General features: G+C 44.8%; 1 protein-coding gene across 1 annotated transcript in view; it reads left to right on the top strand.

Moving 5' to 3' along the window:
* SSC4D (scavenger receptor cysteine rich family member with 4 domains) overlaps window positions 1-20492 on the top strand; it is a 307544-nt gene that overhangs the window by 268584 nt on the left and 18468 nt on the right. The window contains exon 8 of the mRNA XM_078679653.1: window positions 3399-3473. Coding sequence (XP_078535779.1) covers window positions 3399-3473 — 75 coding nt within the window. The remainder of the gene's footprint in view (window positions 1-3398; window positions 3474-20492) is intronic.

The following is a 20492-nucleotide window of genomic DNA, read 5'->3' as shown; positions in this document are numbered from 1 at the left end:
GCCTGTTGTTTCTCCGTTTGCAGACAGTGAATCTCCAAATAAACAAAAAGAGCAATACTAGTATTTAACAAACAAGCAATCAAGCAATTTTTTCGCAATTTGTCGTGGTAACACGACCTTACCCGGACCGCATGGACAGTTTCCTGACTTCCGAATCCAGCGCCCGATCGTCCTCTCTTCTTCGTTATCCTCGCGGCACTCCTGATGGTTCCCAGTCAGGACCGTAGATCACTCGAGAGAGGTCTGTTCGGAACCAGTGAAGTTCGGATGATCGGCTGTCAGACGAGGGTCTATCGGACAGACGCGTTCCCGATCGTTGCAGTCGTTCACTTTGTCGTCAGGACCTCTCCCACTGGATCCATGGGTCGCTGATGGGCCCCACGCTTGGGACGCCAATTGTGGAAAAAATACAAACTGGGGGGCACTACCAACCAGAATATAAGATCCTTAATTATTGCCCGGCGATGTCGCCTCTTGAACCCACAAAGAAGTTAAACTATTGAAGAGGCAGGCGCTGGAGACTGGAAGGCAGGAAACAAGGTTTTTATTCGCTCCGGAGGAGAACACAACGAAAACGGACAGAAGGTATCGTTCTGAGGTGCTCTAACTGCATCCCTGAGGCCTGGCCTCTTATACACAAGTTTATCTCTTTATTACATGTAACACATTCTCGTTGATACTTTGATGTACGGAAAGACATCCTCAGAATCCCCCCTTCCCAGCCCGTTCCCATGCAAGGCTACAGTGGAAGTCCCCGCCCCGTTCACAGCAGGTGATGATCATCGCGCAGCTGGATATTCCGCCGATTCACGGAGTGTGCGGGTTTCGATCGGATCTCGTGGGATGGGGGGGCTTTGATCATCTCGGGGGTCCTTTGAGGAGGGAAGCTTCCTATTGTATGGGGAGGGGCAAGAGATTGGTATCGGCAGAGCTAGGTGTCGGCCTGGGAACGGGGAAGACAAACGGGCACACGGGGAAAAGGGGTTTGCATCAAAAGGGCCGGAGGTCATGACGGGGAAGCAGGGAGGTGTCGCGCTGGGAACAGGATGAGGGCCTGGGGCAGAGCAGCGCCGAAGAGGGGTTTATGACTCAAGGCAGGTGCAAGCAGGGGGGGGTTGCCAGCGAAGTTAGGAGAGAGAGAGAGAGACGCGCTGGCTCTCGGCGAGAGCAGGGAAGCCATGGTGTCCAAAATGGCGGCTGTTTTACGCGCACAAAAGGTTTAAGGAGAGCAAGAGGGCGCCGATAATGTTGACGGTTTTCAGCCTAACCTTTAACACCATGGCCCTATTCTGTATGTCCTGTCCTGTGGGCTGATCCAACTTCTGAATCTGAATAACTAAACAAAGCAATGGCTGAAGATGGTGCGGGTAAAGCCCCTTCTTGTATGCAATTTTTGTGTATTGATGAAAGTATGTTTGCCATGAATGGCGTAACCACCATTAAACCTTATAAAAAAAAGCATTGCTTAAATTCAAAAGGGTTTGACGATGTGACGGTATGACAAAAGATACTGACACATGTATATAATATGATCTCTTATGCTGTGTTATTTACAGAGCATATTGATCGCCTCCACGGGTTTCTTGAATTAAGGAAACGGGATCTTCATTTCTTTTTTTCTGGAGAGTCCACGTACCCTCCCTGAGGTTCCTCAATACAGACCCTAGGTATTGGGTCCTACTCCACTACCAATGGCATCATCAGGTTACATTCCATAACTTCCTGCGGAAATTACATGCACACAGGTTTGTGTTGAAGGTTCTCTGGTCGAGGAGCTGCAGCTTCATTGAAAACAAGGTGTGTTCATGCCCTCAGAGCCACAACATGTCTCTAGAGAAGGCGAGAAGAAAGGGAGCTGGACTCTCAACTCACAGCTGTTCAGACGGACGAGATACTGATTCATCTCAAAGAAATGATCACACGCTCTTTTTCTCCAAACATTTGTTTATTATTTTATCAAATTGGTCAATAAACATTAAACCAAACAGAATACCTGAGTCTGACCAGTAGCCGTACCAAAATAGCAGAGTTGAATCATAAATACCACTATAAGTCTATGAAACCAGCACATATTCACCAAAATATCAAGGCTTCCAGGACTAACACATTCCTGGCATGTGACTGGCGTCACCAGCCCTTCTGGCCTTTCCGAGGCACCAGTCTGACAGAAAACATAGATGCCACATATTTTACTTGGTGATTTTATATGAAGAACGCATGACAATGCATCACCATAAAATACCTAAGTAACTTTGAAGTATGCCAGAGAACATCAAGGAGCGAGAATGATAATGGTGCCTGTCACGTTGTTTATTGTGCATCATTCATCAGAACTTTGACACCTTCCAGAACCCGATATGTGCTCAATAAGACCTCATAACTGGATATGGTATTTTATTCTGCCATCCCTCAGATGGGCCTAAGCAAGGGGCATGTACATTTCTGGGCACCACCTAACCTCAGGCACATGGTACAATGGAGCCATCGGATACGAGCAGAGCTCTTCCCAGCCCTCAAGGTTCAGATCTGGAGGCTGTGTTCCATGGATGGCCTACATGAGATGAAAGAGGCTGAACCTGTGCTCTGCTGAGGGGCCCAATGATAAGCAAAGAGCAAGCGAAGGCAAAATGTCCTCCTCTAACGTCCTTCCTCAACCTCAGTAGTGCCCAATATGCACATCAGAATCCAAATGAATTATTTATCATTCAAACTTTGAAACATTCCCCACATAGAAGTGTGGAGAATCAACACCTTACCCCACTTCCTACATTTGTTTGTTTTGTTCTTTTGTTATCTCTGTCCTTTTTAGTTTTTACTGATGCATGTTGTATTTAATATTTACATTTGTTTTGAAGATATGTGTTTTTGCTCATTTTGTAGGTTTACCAAAATGATTTTTGACCAGCCTGCCATTGTCAGGCTGGTATTCTGCATTTTTTCTCCAAACCTAGGAATAGCTTTCTAAAATGCTACCAAGACTCAGAGCCGTGTGTTGGGTGCACATGGTTACATTTAGTTAGGTCTTTGTAGTGCATGTTGAACTACACCAGGACAGGAGTGAGCTTGAACTTTGCTGGTGCAGAAGTTAATGCCACCTTTTGTGGTGATTACTTTCACTGGGAGAGACCAGTGGCTGGGATGAGAAAATTCATTTTGTTTTAGTTATTTGGAGTTGTTTTTTATGAGAGCCTGTAGGATGTTCTTAGCTGGAAGCAATACATAAACATATTTTCTTTCAGTGTTGTACTTACTAAACATATATTTCGAGGCTTAACAACTGTGATGGTTTTGACTGCTTGTTCCAGTGATGTGCTTCACCACAGGCTTGTCTGTGGGAGAAGTGTGCAGGGTGAGAGAGCAGACAGGTAACATCTGTCTAATGGTCCTTGTCTCTGCAGGTACAGGTGCCAGAGAACAGCCTTCACTGGAGTCCGACAGCATCACAACAGCCTCACGTCTACTTGGAAAGATAAGTAAGCTACAGTTCTCTTCAATTGATACAAAACGGAGCAGGTAAATCCTGGTCCAGAATGCACCATAGACGAGACACAAAACATTCTTTTGGTCGGTGCATTCACGTGTCAGTGTTTGATGCCAGCATGGTTTACCAGTGTGTCATGAGTGGATGTGTGAGAATATTGAAAAGGCACATAATGCTGCATCGTCACATACAGCTGCTGCACTGTTGTGACCTGCATCTAGTACATGCTCTCATCCAAATAGAAATAAGGTCCTAATGCCTATATTCGGCCGTCTCACCAACTTGGCATCTTCTGCTAATGGCGGAAACAGACAAGCGCAGTGCGTGTTTATGACTGTAACCAGGACAAGCATCTGGCCCACCCTTGTGCACCTATCAAGCCACACTCCATCCTCACTATTAGAGCTAGACCGCACCGTCAGCCATGCAACTTGCACCCGACAGCTCACATCAAATGAATGTGGTAAGACCCAGAACACACAGACCACAATCAATCCCCTGGACAACACCCGGAACCTCATCTAGATCCATCTCACCAGCTGATTTTAGGTGGGTCTAGAAAGTCAGAGCCATAAATAAAGATGCCTTTAAATTCTGTGTTTAACTTGTCACATTTACCGGTGATTTAAAGACAGAAGTCAAATGTCAAGCTGCTTTAGTCTTTTAACATAGGGATTGGTGTTTACTTTTCTTTCTCTGACTGCAATGTGAGAGGAATTTTTAAAGTGAACTATGTGATGATGTAGGATGTTGTTTTTTTGCAATTCACAACAAAATGTAAATACTTGTAAATTAACTGCATGCATCCAACAGTTAGGAAAGCTAAAATGAAGCACGTGTTTTGTATTTCTGAAGTGTGCTGGAAATGGAGTTTCTTACAGGAGCAAAACAAATCAAGACACTTACTTGGTGATGGACAAATGAGAAATATTCACAGAAACCCGATTTACACACATTATCCTTTGTGTGCTATATAGTTTTAGTAGGAAAACGACGTCTGTGCAAATGTAGTGGGCATTTCAATGCAGAATGTGTCATCTGTAAATGACAATGTGCTGGCACATGCTTTCCTTACATTATAAAATCGCCCTGCCTCATGTCTTCTAAAAGTTGTTCTGAAAAGTGGGCCCTGCTTCTGAAATGGTTGGAAACAACTGTCTCAGAGACTTCTATCTCCCCGGTGACTCAAGCAATAAGAAAATGACAGCAACCCATTTAAACTTCTCAGTGATCATCTCAACCGCCGCTTCTCCATCCACCAAAACAACTCCGGTCCATCCACTTCATCCCACCACAACAAACCAAGTTCAAATAAAAAGAGAAAAATTAAACAAAACACTCCTTCTAGAACGTCCACATGGGCTCTCAACAAGAGTAGTCAGTCTTTCCTGCTCACACCAGCTTAAATTATGAACACCACAAAAAATGTGAGAACTCACGCCCTCTCAATTTTTGTAGTTCCGGCGCCTCTCAGAAAAAATTCACTCTATCCTCAGGCATGAAAATATGTACCTGTCACACCCATCCACAATCAATTGACAATTGCAACACCAACAATCACTCTTCGCCAGGTAAGCTAACCTAAATCTGAACCCACATCAACACCTGCCAGTCCCCCCTTCCTCCCCCGGCAACACACTAACCTTCTCATGCACACTGAACTCACTGACAACACCTGCTCTCTAATGATTATAGTTTATGCTAAAGACATTCTACTATCATCCATCGGGAACATCCTTGTGGAAATGCCATTACAGCCCTCCTCAATATCATCAATGCCTCCCTCACTCAAGGAGCCTTCCAGTCACTTTCAAAACAGGATAGAGACTACCTATGATTAACAAGGCCAACCTGGACCCATATGACTTTGCCAACTACTCGAATATCACCAACCCAGTTTGCATTCGGGGAAGTAGTCCCTATTCAGCTAAATGAAGAAATGAGCAAGAACATCCTTCAAGATTACCAATGCAGCTTCAGATCATAATGCACCTGTACACGGCCACCCTTGAGGTTGTCTGTAATGCCTTCCAAATCATTAGCTAATATGAATCCTGCCTCTTGATCCTTCTCAACCTATCCACAGCTTTTGATACAAGAGACCATCAAGCCTTAATTCACACCAAGGTAACATGCATTGGCTTTGCTGACAAGGTCTTGGAAAGATCTACCTCCTACTTAGACATCTGCCGTTTTTTGTCCAGATGATTCAAGAAATTCCTTAGCTTCTGTACGGTATCCTTGGGCTTCATCAGCAACCCTATCATCTTCAACCTCTCCATGTAACCCCTAGAAACATTACTCACCAACAACTTCAGGATCCACCAATACAACAACACAAAACCCCTTTGTGAAAAGCTTCATGTCTCATGTCATCAAGCCTTTCAAAACCATAACTGGATGCCAAAAGCCTACCTTAAATGGAACCCAAGGAAGGCAGAACTTCTCCTGCTCTCTAACAGGATCAAACAATTATATATTCATGCATTGCTGCCCAAACTGAATGGTTTTACTTTACAGTTGGCAACACAAAATCATTAGGACTCAACCTTGATACGTTTTCAAGATCATAAGAAAAGACAGCCTCCGTAACAGCTCCCCTTCGAAATTGCAAAACGTTTCCTCTCAGAATCTGAGTTCAGGATATCACACCAAGACGAGTTTCCTGCATTGGATAGAGGGAACACTCAGCCTCCTTAACACCTCATAGCTCCCCCCAAGAAACGTAGAATATGCTGCAACCTGTCTCAACAAATTCCTCCTGAAGTACAACAACAACATGCAAAGAACTCTACTGGCTCCTGCTCCAAGTCCGCATCATCTTGAAGACCAGCTGAGGTAAGTACTTGGCCAATAGAAATGGCATCTCTGTCTCCCTGGTATAGAAAACAACCACCTGAGGGCGTCACATCAGATGATCAAGAAATTGCTAAACTGGAAAAAAAGAAGTGAAAAAAGAAAAAAATGTAAGGCATACCTTTTCCATTTATGCAAGGAACAACATTCTCATCAACTTCAGAACAGCTCTGATTCTCCTTTAGTTCAGAAAGGAAATGAAAACATGGCTTTACAGAGAATACTGTCTGTCTATACTTTACGAATATATACCCACCCGATGGGGGCGTGGCTAGCCGTCTAAGATGGCAGTTGTGGCTCGATAGAGCTCCGGACCTTCCCGGGGGGGGGGGGAATTTCTCTTATAACGCCGTCCACACGGCTGAAACTGCTTGGGGGACGTTGGTGCGGAGGGACTGGGGCCCCTGCTGTGGCGAGGAAACTTGACCGGGCCTTGGGGATTCGGACCGTGCCAAGTGTGTGAGGTGCAGATGAGGTGAGGAGACCCCTGCGGGAGAGGGGGGAGAAGAAGTGATGACCCATAGCCCCACACGGAGCACTGCACTTTACCACGCCATTGAGGGCGCTGCTGCCCACTAACGCCACACTCCTTAGATCTGCCTGGACCTGCGCTCCTCCATCAGAGCTCACCCGAGGTACATTGCTGCACCCTAATAATACTTGTGGCGTTGCCAACACCCTTCTGGCACTGACCACAGCCCAGCTGATGTTGAGGAATGGATGGAGGTGATGTGCATTGGCCCTAGCCAAACAAGCCACCCGGATATCTCCTCGCAGGACTCGGACGCGCTCCCGAAGCGGTCCTCTCGACGAACTCAGAACCTCAACCGGATCAAAGGAGGTGCAGGCCCATCGGGAGAACAGCAACGACGGGACCAGGAGGGAGCGCTTGCGCTGGCCGGTTCCTTCTGCGAGGATTCGAACAAAATCGCTACAGACTCAGAGGACAGTACTCTCCGTTCGGATTCCGAACATAGTGCAATCCTTTTCCCCATCATCACACCGAGAGCAGCCGATGTTCTGCTTGACAATTGAATGAGGCGGATGGGTCAAGGACACTTGAGACTGCTACTGCCAGTTTTGCCCTTGCAATGGGCGGAACCCGGCGCCAGAGAGACTATCATATCCTTCCATTGGCATAGCTCATTGTGTAAACTGGTAAACTCCTATGTACAGTTGGTGATGTATGGGGCGCTAGTCGTACGTTCTATTGCTACACTTACAGCGACATGAGACATCTAGGATATGCGCTACTTGCTGTGGGGCTCTGCAGTGTTTACTGTTGTAATTGCCCATGTTATTGACGGGAGACAGGGTACCGTTGAGCCATTAGCTTACAGACCATTCTAGGACAATGTTCGGATATAAGCTTAGCTACCTCCCTATTAGCGTATGCACCATTATTTGTCTGTACCATTTGTACAACATTGTTGGGCCCAGCGCAGTTTAGGCGCAGTGCCGCATTCTGTTAAAGTTGTTGGGGAAAGGGGACTTCTGGTTAGCTCTGCCCTGCTGGCTCCACGAAGAGATGAGCTCCACTTACACACAGGAAGATGACAGGGACCGCTAATACATTAGAGTCATACAACCTGCTCACAAGGAACGTCCGGGCCTAGGAGCAATCCAGAAAAGACACTGCATACATGCATTTCTTCTCAGACGCAAGACACAGGTGGCATTCCTTCAGGAATCCCATCTAACTGACTCCGAAACACAAAAGATGCGGAAAAAATGGAGAGGACATATTTACTCCACTAATTATTCTGCCTTCTCTAGGGGGGCGACTATCTGGGTGCGACATGGGGTCCCATTTGTTGAACTTGAGCGCCGGGTAGATGACCAGGGACGATATATACTAGTGAAGGGAACTCTTGACAGCTCTCTGGTGATCCTTGGGAGTATTTATACCCCTAACTTCGATCAAGACCGATTCCTGAGTAAGCTGAGTGCGGTCTTGGCGGATTGGGACGGGATCCCCTGGGTGTTGGGAGGGGATTGGAATGCGGTACTGGACACTGGACTGGACAGATCACACCCCCCCTACACGGTACAACCGCTGGCAAGCTAGCGGACCAATTCGCTACGTGGGCAAGCGGGTGGACACTCTCTTACGCGTGGCAGTGCCTTTACCCAACCCATAAGGAATATTCCTTTTAATCTCCGGTACACAGTCTCCATACTAGAATTGATAGGTTCCTCTGCTTGAGCTCTACCATCGTAAAGGTCCACAGCTCTACATATCTGGCCAAGACCTTTTCCGACCATAATCCCTTAGAGCTCACACTTCGTTGGGGCATAGTACCCACTCCAGTGCCCACCTGGACATTACCCCCACACCTTCTTGAGGATGCCCCCTTTTGCACGACTCTGTCCAACACCATTACCAATTACCTGGCCGAAAACTGGAACTCAGCATCCTCTAACTTGATCGAATGGGTTGCTTTGAAGTTGGTGGTGAGAGGAGCGACGATCGGATAGTTGGTGGGGGCCAGACAAGAGACGCACCAATGATTACAGGACATTGAGCGCAGGTTACATGTACTGAAGAGGGAGGCAGTTTAGGACCCCGACAAACGGGAGGTATTACAATCCACCCACATAGATCACGCGGAGACATCAGAGACATTGCGGACAATAGACTACACGGCGTTTCTCCAACGAAAGCACACAGAGGAGGATAGATCCGGTACACTGGTTGCCCGCATAGTCAGAGATAGACCTGACCCGCCAATCATATCCAGCATCCGCATCCTGGCAGGACACGTTGTCCACACACAAGCCGAAATAAATGCTGCCTTCCATGATCACTTAGAGACGCTCTATGCACCCCCTGCCCCAGTAGACAGCTCTTTGATTACCGATTTCTTCCGAGATCTCCCCTTCCTGGTACTACCGGAGGATGTGCAGAAAGACATTGGCAGCCCTTTTAATCAACAAGAAATCTGCGCCGCGATTAAGTGTCTAAACCGTAACAAGATGCCTGGTATGGACAGGCTCCCTGAATTTTATCTTACATATGCGGAGTCATTAGTGCCTACACTGGAGACCATCTACAAGACGGCCTTTGAGACTGGCCGTCTGCCGGATTCCACCTTGCAGGCGCTGGTCACGGCTATACCCAAACAAGGACGGGACGGTTTAGAGATGTCCAATTACAGACCCCGCTCTAGGTTAGCCACCGAATACAAAATCCTAAGCAAGGCCCTTGCCAACCATATACAATCGCACCTAAATGCGCTTATTCACAGTGATCAGTGCGGCTTCCTCCCAAACTGCAGCACCTCTCTAAACACCAGACAGTTACATTCTGTAATGACAGCCAGCCCGAGAGCTTACCATCACGCAGGATGCATTGCACTAGACCTTAGACAGGCATTCGGCTCTCTATCCCGGTACTTCATGTTCGCGACGTTGCAACGGTTTGGGTTCCCGGACACGTACCTTAAATGGGTTCACTTATTATACACGTCCCCTACAGCCAGGGCCCGTACGGGCTGCCATATCTCTGACCAATATAACATTTACAGAGGCACAAGGCAGAGGTGCCCTCTGTCCCCCCTACTATTTGTGCTGGCATTAGAACCCCTGGCTCTGGCTCTTCGGAGATCGGCAGACCAACTTGGCCTCCACATTGACGGAGTACATCACCTCATATCTATTCATGCGGATGACATACTCCTGTACCTACGGGACCTGACTGCTGAATGCCCCTCTCCCGGGTATATTCACTATCTTTGAACGCTTATTAGGACTGGCCATAAACCCGGAGAAATCGACCAGTTATTTCTTCCAAGAAACACCACACATAACCCACCTACAATTCGGCACTTACACCCTGCCAGTGACCCCCACCACCTTTAAATACCTCGGTATTTACGTATACAGATCACAAGAGGACCAAATAGAGGGCAATATTCATCGGGCAATAACAGGGATCTGTGCTAGTGTTGGGTTCTGGTCTTCCCTACCCTTATCAGTAATGGGGGGATCGCCATCTCAAAAATGGTGATGCTGCCTCGCCTATTATACTACTTTGTGAATCTGCCTGTGGTCGTCCCACAATCCATATTTAATACACTGAACACCATACTGACTAATCTCATCTGGAGCGCGGACCGGAGACAAATTAGTTTTCGAAAGCTCCAGCTGGCGACGCAGAGTGGCGGCCTGGGAGTCCCTGACTTTCGAGGTTACTATTATGCTCGTAAGCTCCAGTGGCTTTCCTACTGGACTGCAGGGAGAAACTTCCATGAAATTGGGTTTAAGCCACAGAGGCATGATCGAGGGGAGCTACATACTTTGCTATTGCTGTGGGCTAGGATCGCCCCAGATTCCCCCCCCCCCCTGTTGCGGACTGCTCTACTCCGTTGAAGGAAGGCCCTGTTATACACGTCCACAGTGACCCCATATGCCACGAATATCCCCATACTGGGCATCCCTACACCACAGGGGAGACTCACGCGGACCAGAACCCAGGCCTGGACGGACAATGGGATAGAGGAAGTAGGAGCATTCTTTGGTGATGGCACTATGCTGGATCACAACTCTTTCTTGCAGGCCACTGGAGCACCATTACGCCTGTATCTTTTACACGCCACTGTGACGCACTATATCAAAACTATGTGGGCCCCACAACACACTTTGGTACACCTCTTATACTACATGGGACCTGGAGGGCATTTGGTGCGCTGGCTATATACTGGAGTACAGGCACATGCAGCAATTACTCTTACCTCCCTTAGGGCACACTGGGCGGAGGACTCCAGTGCGGAGATCACGGACCAAGTATGGAAACGTATGCTGGAGCACCCCAAAAAAGTGTAGCGTAATGCGAGGCTCGAATTTATACAGGCGATGATACTCCATAGGTCATACTTTACACCGAAAAGGATACACCATATGTTACCGGACTACCCCCACTACTGCCCCCGTTGTAAAGGAGATGAGGGGGACTTTATCCACATGCTGTGGTCTTGCCCTCGCCTATGGAGTTACTGGGGAGGAGTGCGCCACTCTCTAGCCACAGTGACACAACTTCCGGTCCCGGACGAGGCCCTAACCTGCCTTGTGGGACTCCGTAGATGCTCAAAAGTCCAAAAGGTGCCGCTAAAGTTTTTAGACCTAGCACTCATCTTGGCGATCAGGGTGCTCACTATGAGGTGGAAGTCCCCCAGATGTCCGACGGTCACTGTCTGGCAGACTGACATGCTTCAATAGGGGAGGGCGGAGGGTGCAGCTCTTCGCAGGGAGGAGGAGAGAGGGCTGAGGAAGCAACCTACCTCGCTGGATTGGGAGGCCATGTTAATTGAATTGGAAGCACTTGATCTGTCTCCTACACAAGCTACCGTGTCCCAGTAATGTACAGGGCACCTTGTTCTTCTCTGTCATTAGGCCCCGTAGACCAGGGACATTGTGATTGAACCCTGTACACTGCATCCTTCAGGAGGATGACTATATGCTGACTCCCGGAAACCATCGTGGAAGCTACAGTAAGACTGACCAGGAGAGGGATAGGGTGGGATGGGGGGGGGGGGTGGAGGACGGGGTTTGCATAAGTTCTCACTAGTTGAACTTAAATAAGCCCAACTTTGGACAGCCGCTAATGATACAGCATGCCCATTGCTAGCTTGGTAGCATTTCCAGCATGGAAAATTATCATTGTTAGCCTTTTCTACCAAACAGGATAATGAGAACCAAACTGCTATGTAACACATATCATAAGACTGTTAAAATGGGGGAAAAAGACTGTACCTAAAAGAATATTTTTCTGATGCACATGTTGTACTGCGGTCATAAATAAATTGTGTTATAAAAAAAAAAAAAGAATATATACCCACCCCTCTTTCTATACCAGTGTAAACAATCATTCATCCTAGTACACGGTTTACAGATCATTCAAAATGCTGCACCACAGCTTCTCTTGTACATATCTAAACGCTCTAGCATCTCGACACACAACAAAACTCTGCTTTGGCTTCCAATTCAACAAAAATGCATTTTTCATACAGCATGATGGCAATTGCTGAATGGATGAACACCAACTCACTGCAGTTCAATTCTGATGAGACTTAATTAAGTTCTACCCTTTTTGGTTAATTGCTCTACCTAACCAGGTACCATAACTCGCAATAGTTGATTCACATCTGCCCAATTACGTTTATAGCACTCCAACACAGACTGAAGCTCCTCATGGAACTTCATGGAATTGTCACAGATATTGGGAAAGAGTTTCTTAATATTGACAGTGTCCACAAGGGACCAAGTGACTTGAATCTCAACCCTTCCTCCCACTCCTGGACATGGATACTGTCTCAAAGGGAAAGGGGCATCCTGGGGATACTATAGATGGCAGTAGATGAGGTGGAATGCTATCCATTCCACAGGTTTCTTTTAACTTCTCTTGTTTCTTGACGTGCAGTGCCGCCTTACACTGTACATGTTTAAAGTCAGCCTCTACTCCCTAAGTGGATGAAGTCTAGCACCAGTCCAATAAGTTGCAGAGTGACAGCGAGTCTAAATGGGCAGTGTGTGTTGTGGTGGAGTCCGTTTTTAGTCATGTGTGTAATGCGCCATTCTGTTGAGCTTCACTACCAGCCACTTGTTTCACAGCACTTATTGCATCTGCTGGGTCTGCATGTGAATTATTTGCCTAGCACCCCTCCTATTGACTGATCAGCTAGCACTGCCCCTTTCCCAGATGCACCTCCAGTGCCTGCCGCTAGTGTGGAGAAACTTAATATATATATATAGGATATACTACTTCTTGTGGTCTATAAAATGGAGGATGTGTGGCAGTAAGGGTGTTGACCCTAACTCTGTCTCTCATCTGGATAACGTGGAATTTGAGACTCTCATGGGCTTCTTTCAACCCGTGCAGCTGAGACTCATGTTTACAATTGTTAACTTTCTCATACTAATTTAGGAATGCTGGCCATTACTGTCTTATACTTCAAGTCTTTCTGTCTTTTTCTTAGGTTCTTCTAGTTATTTAGTTTGAAAGTACATTCCTCCGGGAAATACTTTCTCCCATCCCCATCCCTGAATCCAACACACTTTTTAATATATATTCATGTGCTTTTGCAATACTGGTGGTACATGGCTTGGACAGGCGTCCCTTTTGCTCATAGTAGCCCGTATTTCAACTATATCCCTGTTGCTGCTTTCTCATTCACTACCAGGAAAACATGAAAGCGTATGACAGCCTTATGCTGCAGCTTATCCCGCATGTAGGGTGACAATTTAATGGGCAAAAGGAGTATGGATGGGGCTAAGATCTCTTTTCTGTCTGTTCTAGTGGACAGAGTTAGGAAAGTAACTTTGACCCTGGCCCTCTGGCTTTTGAAATTCTCCAGTCACAGCCTGTTGAGGCTCACAGAGATTTCAGTGTACCTGGATCAAAGTCCTTCTTCTTTAATTCAAGCAAGTATCTGCAAGGGTCTTGGCATTCCTGCCTCTTTTTTGTTTTCATAGAAACACTGCGGAGTGAGGTCCTGGGACGTGGGGGCAGCTGGACCAAATAATACAATAGACAAGAACAAATTGCTGGCCCCACACTTTGACTTTTGTCTCCAACACTAAGAGAAACAAACAAATCCTAGTCTTATGTTTGTTGGGTATATTTTACCCCTCTGAATTTATTTTTTAGTATTACTTTCCGTTTTTCATGAGTGAGAAAAACCACTATACATTAAATACACATATAAACATATATACAAAACATTTTCACATTATACAATTATACACAATATATACAAACTTCTTCTGTAGGAAACAACTTTTCATCCACAAATAATTAATCTTTGTAGGAAAATTGGCAAGTATAATGACCACAAAAAGTGAGCAAAGTCTAGCTAAAAAGAAAGATCAAAAAAAGACTTTAAAGAATTAAATCAAAGTCACAATCAATGCCATCCTTATATCTTTCTTTATGCCGACGCGTTTCGAATCTGGTGTTTACAATTGCCAGATTCTAATCAGGGCTCTGTCGTTTTGGGTTGTCTATCTGAGAAATATAGAAGAAGGGAATTTAGTAACTGGGAATCTCTATTACTACAAAACACTTTGGATGTCACATCACAGCTAGAGGTACCTTTTATCTTGGACGGGCGATCCCGCTGGCCCACTTTTGTTAATGTAAACGAAACGATACTTCACTTTGTTTATAGGGAGCGATCACCTAGTATACAAGTGGGAGAAAGCATTTTTTACTAATCTTTATCAATCTTAGAACAGTCAGGGAGTAGCACCAGGCTCGCGGTCCTCATGTTCCTACCTTTAGTTAGAGAAAAGGAGCGTGTGCGAAGACTTCAGTTCATTGTGTGTAGCATTCCGCCCGATCTAAAATGATAATCGGAAACGGCGCTTACTGTTCTATTTAAATCAAGCCAAGACTCTATCACGCGCCCATGGAGAGCAACATACCTGAGTTGCACGTTCCGGGCGCCAAGCTGCTTTTGCTGATCACCTATTCCCTCGATACGCTGCTATCACCAGCGGGACATCATCGCGCTACTTTCCTGTACAAAAGCGCAAACTGATTACTGAAAACTCACGCTTTGTTCACGTTTTTTACTGGCTTTCAATAGCGCTCTCTCACCTCTCGATTTCTGCACCAAGTCGGAAATGCAAACAAGCCGTCAACGTGGCGGCCATGTTAGGTTCCTCCCATATAGGCAATCACCAAGGTGCATTCTGGGCAATGTAGTTGACTGCATGAAAGTCGGTCTGAATGTCAAAGGGAAGATGTTTAGAGTCTTGATACTTCAGACAAGGAGTTCAACCCAGTCTGCGTACTGTTAAATTTTAAAATTAAATAGGCTTCCTTTTTCAGTAAGACTTGTTCAGTGTTTGTCACGTGTTTGGATTGATTTACACTAAACAAAAGCGTCCACTTAAAGTCCTGTTCTCCATGTTTGTTGTCTATAAAATGCTGTACCAATGGCGCAGTTAAAACCTTATTTTTAAGGCGTGATCTGTGTTGGGTCATACGTGCATTTACTTGTTGGTTCGTCTTGCCAACGTAAATTTTGGGGCAGGGGCACACAATGGCATACACCACGTTCCTGGTTCTACAGTTGGAAAAACCATCATGCTTCCATGTCACGTTCGTATGTTGAAACATTTTGCCCTCAATGGTGGTATCACAAGCCACGCAGTTGCCGCATCTATGGTGTCCTTCTACAGGTTTCATGCCCCATTGAGATAAAAGATCATTTTTGGGTTTTGGCAACAAGATGTCCGCACGGACAATCTGCTGGCCGATGTTTTGATTCTTCCTATATGCAAATATGGGACGGGGAAAAGGCACCTCTAGTTCTTCCAGAAGGTGCCAATTTTTAAGAACCATTTGTCTTATTTTGTGAGTATCAGGGCAAAATGTAGTGACACACACCATGTTTTCAAGTTTGCGTTTTTCTTTAACTTCAAGAAGGCATTCTCGTGGAGTGTAGCGTGCCCTCTTATAGGAATGTTTTAATAACTTCCTCGGGTAGCCTCTTTGCATCATTTCATCACAGAAATGTTGTGCATGCTGGTCATACTGCCCTACCTCTGAACAATTTCTTCTAATGCGCAGAAGTTGCCCATATGGCAGGTTAGCCCTCAGATTCCTGGGATGAGAACTTTTATAATGGAGGATGGTGTTTTTGTCAGTTTTTTTCTTGTAAAGGGAAGAATTTAGTTGGCCTGCAGCACTCGATATTTCAACATCAAGAAACGTCATCTTCACACAGCTGGAGTCAATGGAGAATTTTATGTCCTGATGTTTTGAATTCAACCACTCATGAAATTTGGACAACTCATCGTGGCTCCCCTGCCACAGGAGCCACACGTCGTCAATATACCTCGAGCATAAGGGCACCCCATCGCGGTGCCCTTAATTTGCCTAAAGAATTCATCGTTAAAGCGGAAATAATTCTTTTTCAGTGTAATTTCCGCTAATTTGAGAATAAAAGATGTCGGGACCCTATGTAGTCTCTCTAGAGTCAAGGTAAAGCTCCATCACCTCTAACGCTTCGTCCTGGGGGATCTGCGTATAGAGGGATGTCACATCCATTGTTACCATAAGTTGGGTTATTGGGTCAAACGGCTTGCCTTCTACCTTCACCAGAAAATCGGTGGTGTGTCTCAAGTACGCTAGTAAAGTCAAAGCGTACTTGAGAGACACCACTGAAAAAGAATTATTTCCGCTTTAACGATGAATTCTTTATGCAAATTAAGGGCACCGCGATGGGGTGCCCTTATGCTCCGGAAATGGCCGTACTTTTTATGGCTGAATATGAAAAGAAATACGTGGAAGAGAACAACCCGTACAAACACCATATCTTACAATGGGTGAGGTATATCGACGACGTGTGGCTCCTGTGGCAGGGGAGCCACGATGAGTTGTCCAAATTTCATGAGTGGTTGAATTCGAAACATCAGGACATAAAATTCTCCATTGACTCCAGCTGTGTGAAGATGACGTTTCTTGATGTTGAAATATCGAGTGCTGCAGGCCAACTAAATTCTTCCCTTTACAAGAAAAAAAATGACAAAAACACCATCCTCCATTATAAAAGTTCTCATCCCAGGAATCTGAGGGCTAACCTGCCATATGGGCAACTTCTGCGCATTAGAAGAAATTGTTCAGAGGTAGGGCAGTATGACGGTAAACAACCTTTACACCGCAATTTTTACAACGCACTACCATTACAACGCAAAAACTTTTACAACGCATACCATTACAACGCATGTTTTTACAACGCTAGTACTTTTACAACGCATGCCATTACAACGTAAGTATTGGTAAGTATATAATTATATTTAATATTTTATATGGTTTTTTTTTTTTACGTTTTCAGTTTTTGGGTAAAGGGGTATTTTTAGGGTTTAGGATCAGTTTTCAGTTTATGGGTAAAGGGGTATTTTTAGGGTTCAGGGTCAGTTTTCAGTTTTTGGGTAAAGGGGTATTTTTAGGGTTTAGGGTCAGTTTTCAGTTTTTGGGTAAAGGGGTATTTTTAGGGTTCAGGGTCAGTTTTCAGTTTTTGGGTAAAGGGGTATTTTTAGGGTTTAGGGTCAGTTTTCAGTTTTTGGATAAAGGGGTATTTTTAGGGTTCAGGGTCAGTTTTCAGTTTTTGGGTAAAGGGGTATTTTTAGGGTTCAGGGTCAGTTTTCAGTTTTTGGGTAAAGGGGTATTTTTAGGGTTCAGGGTCAGTTTTCAGTTTTTGGGTAAAGGGGTATTTTTAGGGTTCAGGGTCAGTTTTCAGTTTTTGGGTACAGGGGTATTTTTAGGGTTCAGGGTCAGTTTTCAGTTTTTGGGTAAAGGGGTATTTTTAGGGTTCAGGGTCAGTTTTCAGTTTTTGGGTAAAGGGGTATTTTTAGGGTTCAGGGTCAGTTTTCATTTTTTGGGTACAGGGGTATTTTTAGGGTTCAGGGACAGTTTTCAGTTTTTGGGTAAAGGGGTATTTTTAGGGTTCAGGGTCAGTTTTCAGTTTTTGGGTACAGGGGTATTTTTAGGGTTCAGGGACAGTTTTGGGTTTATGGGGTACAGGGGTATTTTTAGGGTTTAGGGACAGTTTTGGGTTTTTGGGGTACAGGGGTATTTTTAGGTTTCTGGGTTAATTTGGGTTTTTGGGGTACAGGGGTACAAGGTAAAAAAAATTAAATTAAATAAATTAAATTAAATTAAATTTTATTAATTACAATTAATTTTAAAAAAAATATTATATACTTACCAATACTTACGTTGTAATGGCATGCGTTGTAAAAGTACTAGCGTTGTAAAATCATGCGTTGTAATGGTATGCGTTGTAAAAGTTTTTGCGTTGTAAAAAATGCGTTGTAACGGTATGCGTTGTAAAAGTATGCGTTGTAACGTCATACATCCCAGTATGACCAGCATGCACAACATTTCTGTGATGAAATGATGCAAAGAGGCTACCCGAGGAAGTTATTAAAACATTCCTATAAGAGGGCACGCTACACTCCACGAGAATGCCTTCTTGAAGTTAAAGAAAAACGCAAACTTGAAAACATGGTGTGTGTCACTACATTTTGCCCTGATACTCACAAAATAAGACAAATGGTTCTTAAAAATTGGCACCTTCTGGAAGAACTAGAGGTGCCTTTTCCCCGTCCCATATTTGCATATAGAAAGAATCAAAACATCGGCCAGCAGATTGTCCGTGCGGACATCTTGTTGCCAAAACCCAAAAATGATCTTTTATCTCAATGGGGCATGAAACCTGTAGAAGGACACCATAGATGCGGCAAATGCGTGGCTTGTGATACCACCATTGAGGGCAAAATGTTTCAACATACGAACGTGACATGGAAGCATGATGGTTTTTCCAACTGTAGAACCAGGAACGTGGTGTATGCCATTGTGTGCCCCTGCCCCAAAATTTACGTTGGCAAGACGATCCAACAAGTAAATGCACGTATGACCCAACACAGATCACGCCTTAAAAATAAGGTTTTAACTGCGCCATTGGTACAGCATTTTATAGACAACAAACATGGAGAACAGGACTTTAAGTGAACGGTTTTGTTTAGCGTAAATCAATCCAAACACGCGACAAACACTGAACAAGTCTTACTGAAAAAGGAAGCCTATTTAATTTTTAAATTTAACAGTACGCAGACTGGGTTGAACTCCTTGTCTGAAGTATCAAGACTCTAAACCCCTTCCCTTTGACATTCAGACCGACTTTCATGCAGTCAACTACATTGCCCTGAATGCACCTTGGTGATTGCCTATATGGGAGGAACCTAACATGGCCGCCACGTTGACGGCTTGTTTGCATTTCCGACTTGGTGCAGAAATCGAGAGGTGAGAGAGCGCTATTGAAAGCCAGTAACAAACGCGAACAAAGCGTGAGTTTTCAGTAATCAGTTTGCGCTTTTGTACAGGAAAGTAGCGCGATGATGTCCCGCTGGTGATAGCAGCGTATCGAGGGAATAGGTGATCAGCAAAAGCAGCTTGGCGCCCGGAACGTGCAACTCAGGTATGTTGCTCTCCATGGGCGCGTGATAGAGTCTTGGCTTGTTTAAATAGAACACTAAGCGCCGTTTCCGATTATCATTTTAGATCGGGCGGAATGCTACACACAATGAACTGAAGTCTTCGCACACGCTCCTTTTCTCTAACTAAAGGTAGGAACATGAGGACCGCGAGCCTGGTGCTACTCCCTGACTGTTCTAAGATTGATAAAGATTAGTAAAAAATCCTTTCTCCCACTTGTATACTAGGTGATCGCTCCCTATAAACAAAGAGAAGTATCGTTTCGTTTACATTAACAAAAGTGGACCAGCGGGATCGCCCGTCCAAGATAAAAGGTACCTCTAGCTGTGATGTGACATCCAAAGGGTTTTGTAGTAATAGAGATTCCCAGTTACTAAATTCCCTTCTTCTATATTTCTCAGATAGACAACCCAAAACGACAGAGCCCTGATGAGAATCTGGCAATTGTAAACACCGGATTCGAAACGCGTCGGCATTGATTGTGACTTTGATTTAATTCTTTAAAGTCTTTTTTTGATCTTTCTTTTTAGCAAGACTTTGCTCACTTTTTGTGGTCATTATACTTGCCAATTTTCCTACAAAGATTAATTATTTGTGGATGAAAAGTTGTTTCCTACAGAAGAAGTTTGTATATATTGTGTATAATTGTATAATGTGAAAATGTTTTGTATATATGTTTATATGTGTATTTAATGTATAGTGGTGTTTCTAACTCATGAAAAACGGAAAGTAATACTGAAAAATAAATTCAGAGGGGTAAAATATACCCAACAAACATAAGACTAGGATTTATTTGTTTCTCTTAGTGTTGGAGACAAAAGTCAAAGTGTGGGGCCAGCAATTTGTTCTTGTCTATTGTCTTTTTTATTTTCTGCACTGTTCTAGAGCTGCCTGTTGTATACCCTGGACTACATTCATGAGAGGTGACTCCACTGTAGTTATCCAAACCGGTTTGCCCTATTGTTACCTGCCCTGGACGACAACCTCTAGTCATCTTTAAAAATCTATGATAAATTAACTTGATCAGGCTTCACCATTCTTAAATTACTTTTAACTCTGTGACACTGACTGACCTGATTGGCAGGTCGAGTGGTGGGACGTTCTCCAGCCTAGTCCCCCTAGGAGACTCTTGACTTATATTTATGCGTTATA

This window comes from Lissotriton helveticus, chromosome 3_1, assembly GCF_964261635.1.
Source record: "Lissotriton helveticus chromosome 3_1, aLisHel1.1, whole genome shotgun sequence".
Taxonomy (NCBI): domain Eukaryota; kingdom Metazoa; phylum Chordata; class Amphibia; order Caudata; family Salamandridae; genus Lissotriton; species Lissotriton helveticus.
The sequence above is the reverse complement of the archived record's forward strand: the minus strand, read 5'-3'. Positions and strand labels throughout refer to the sequence as shown.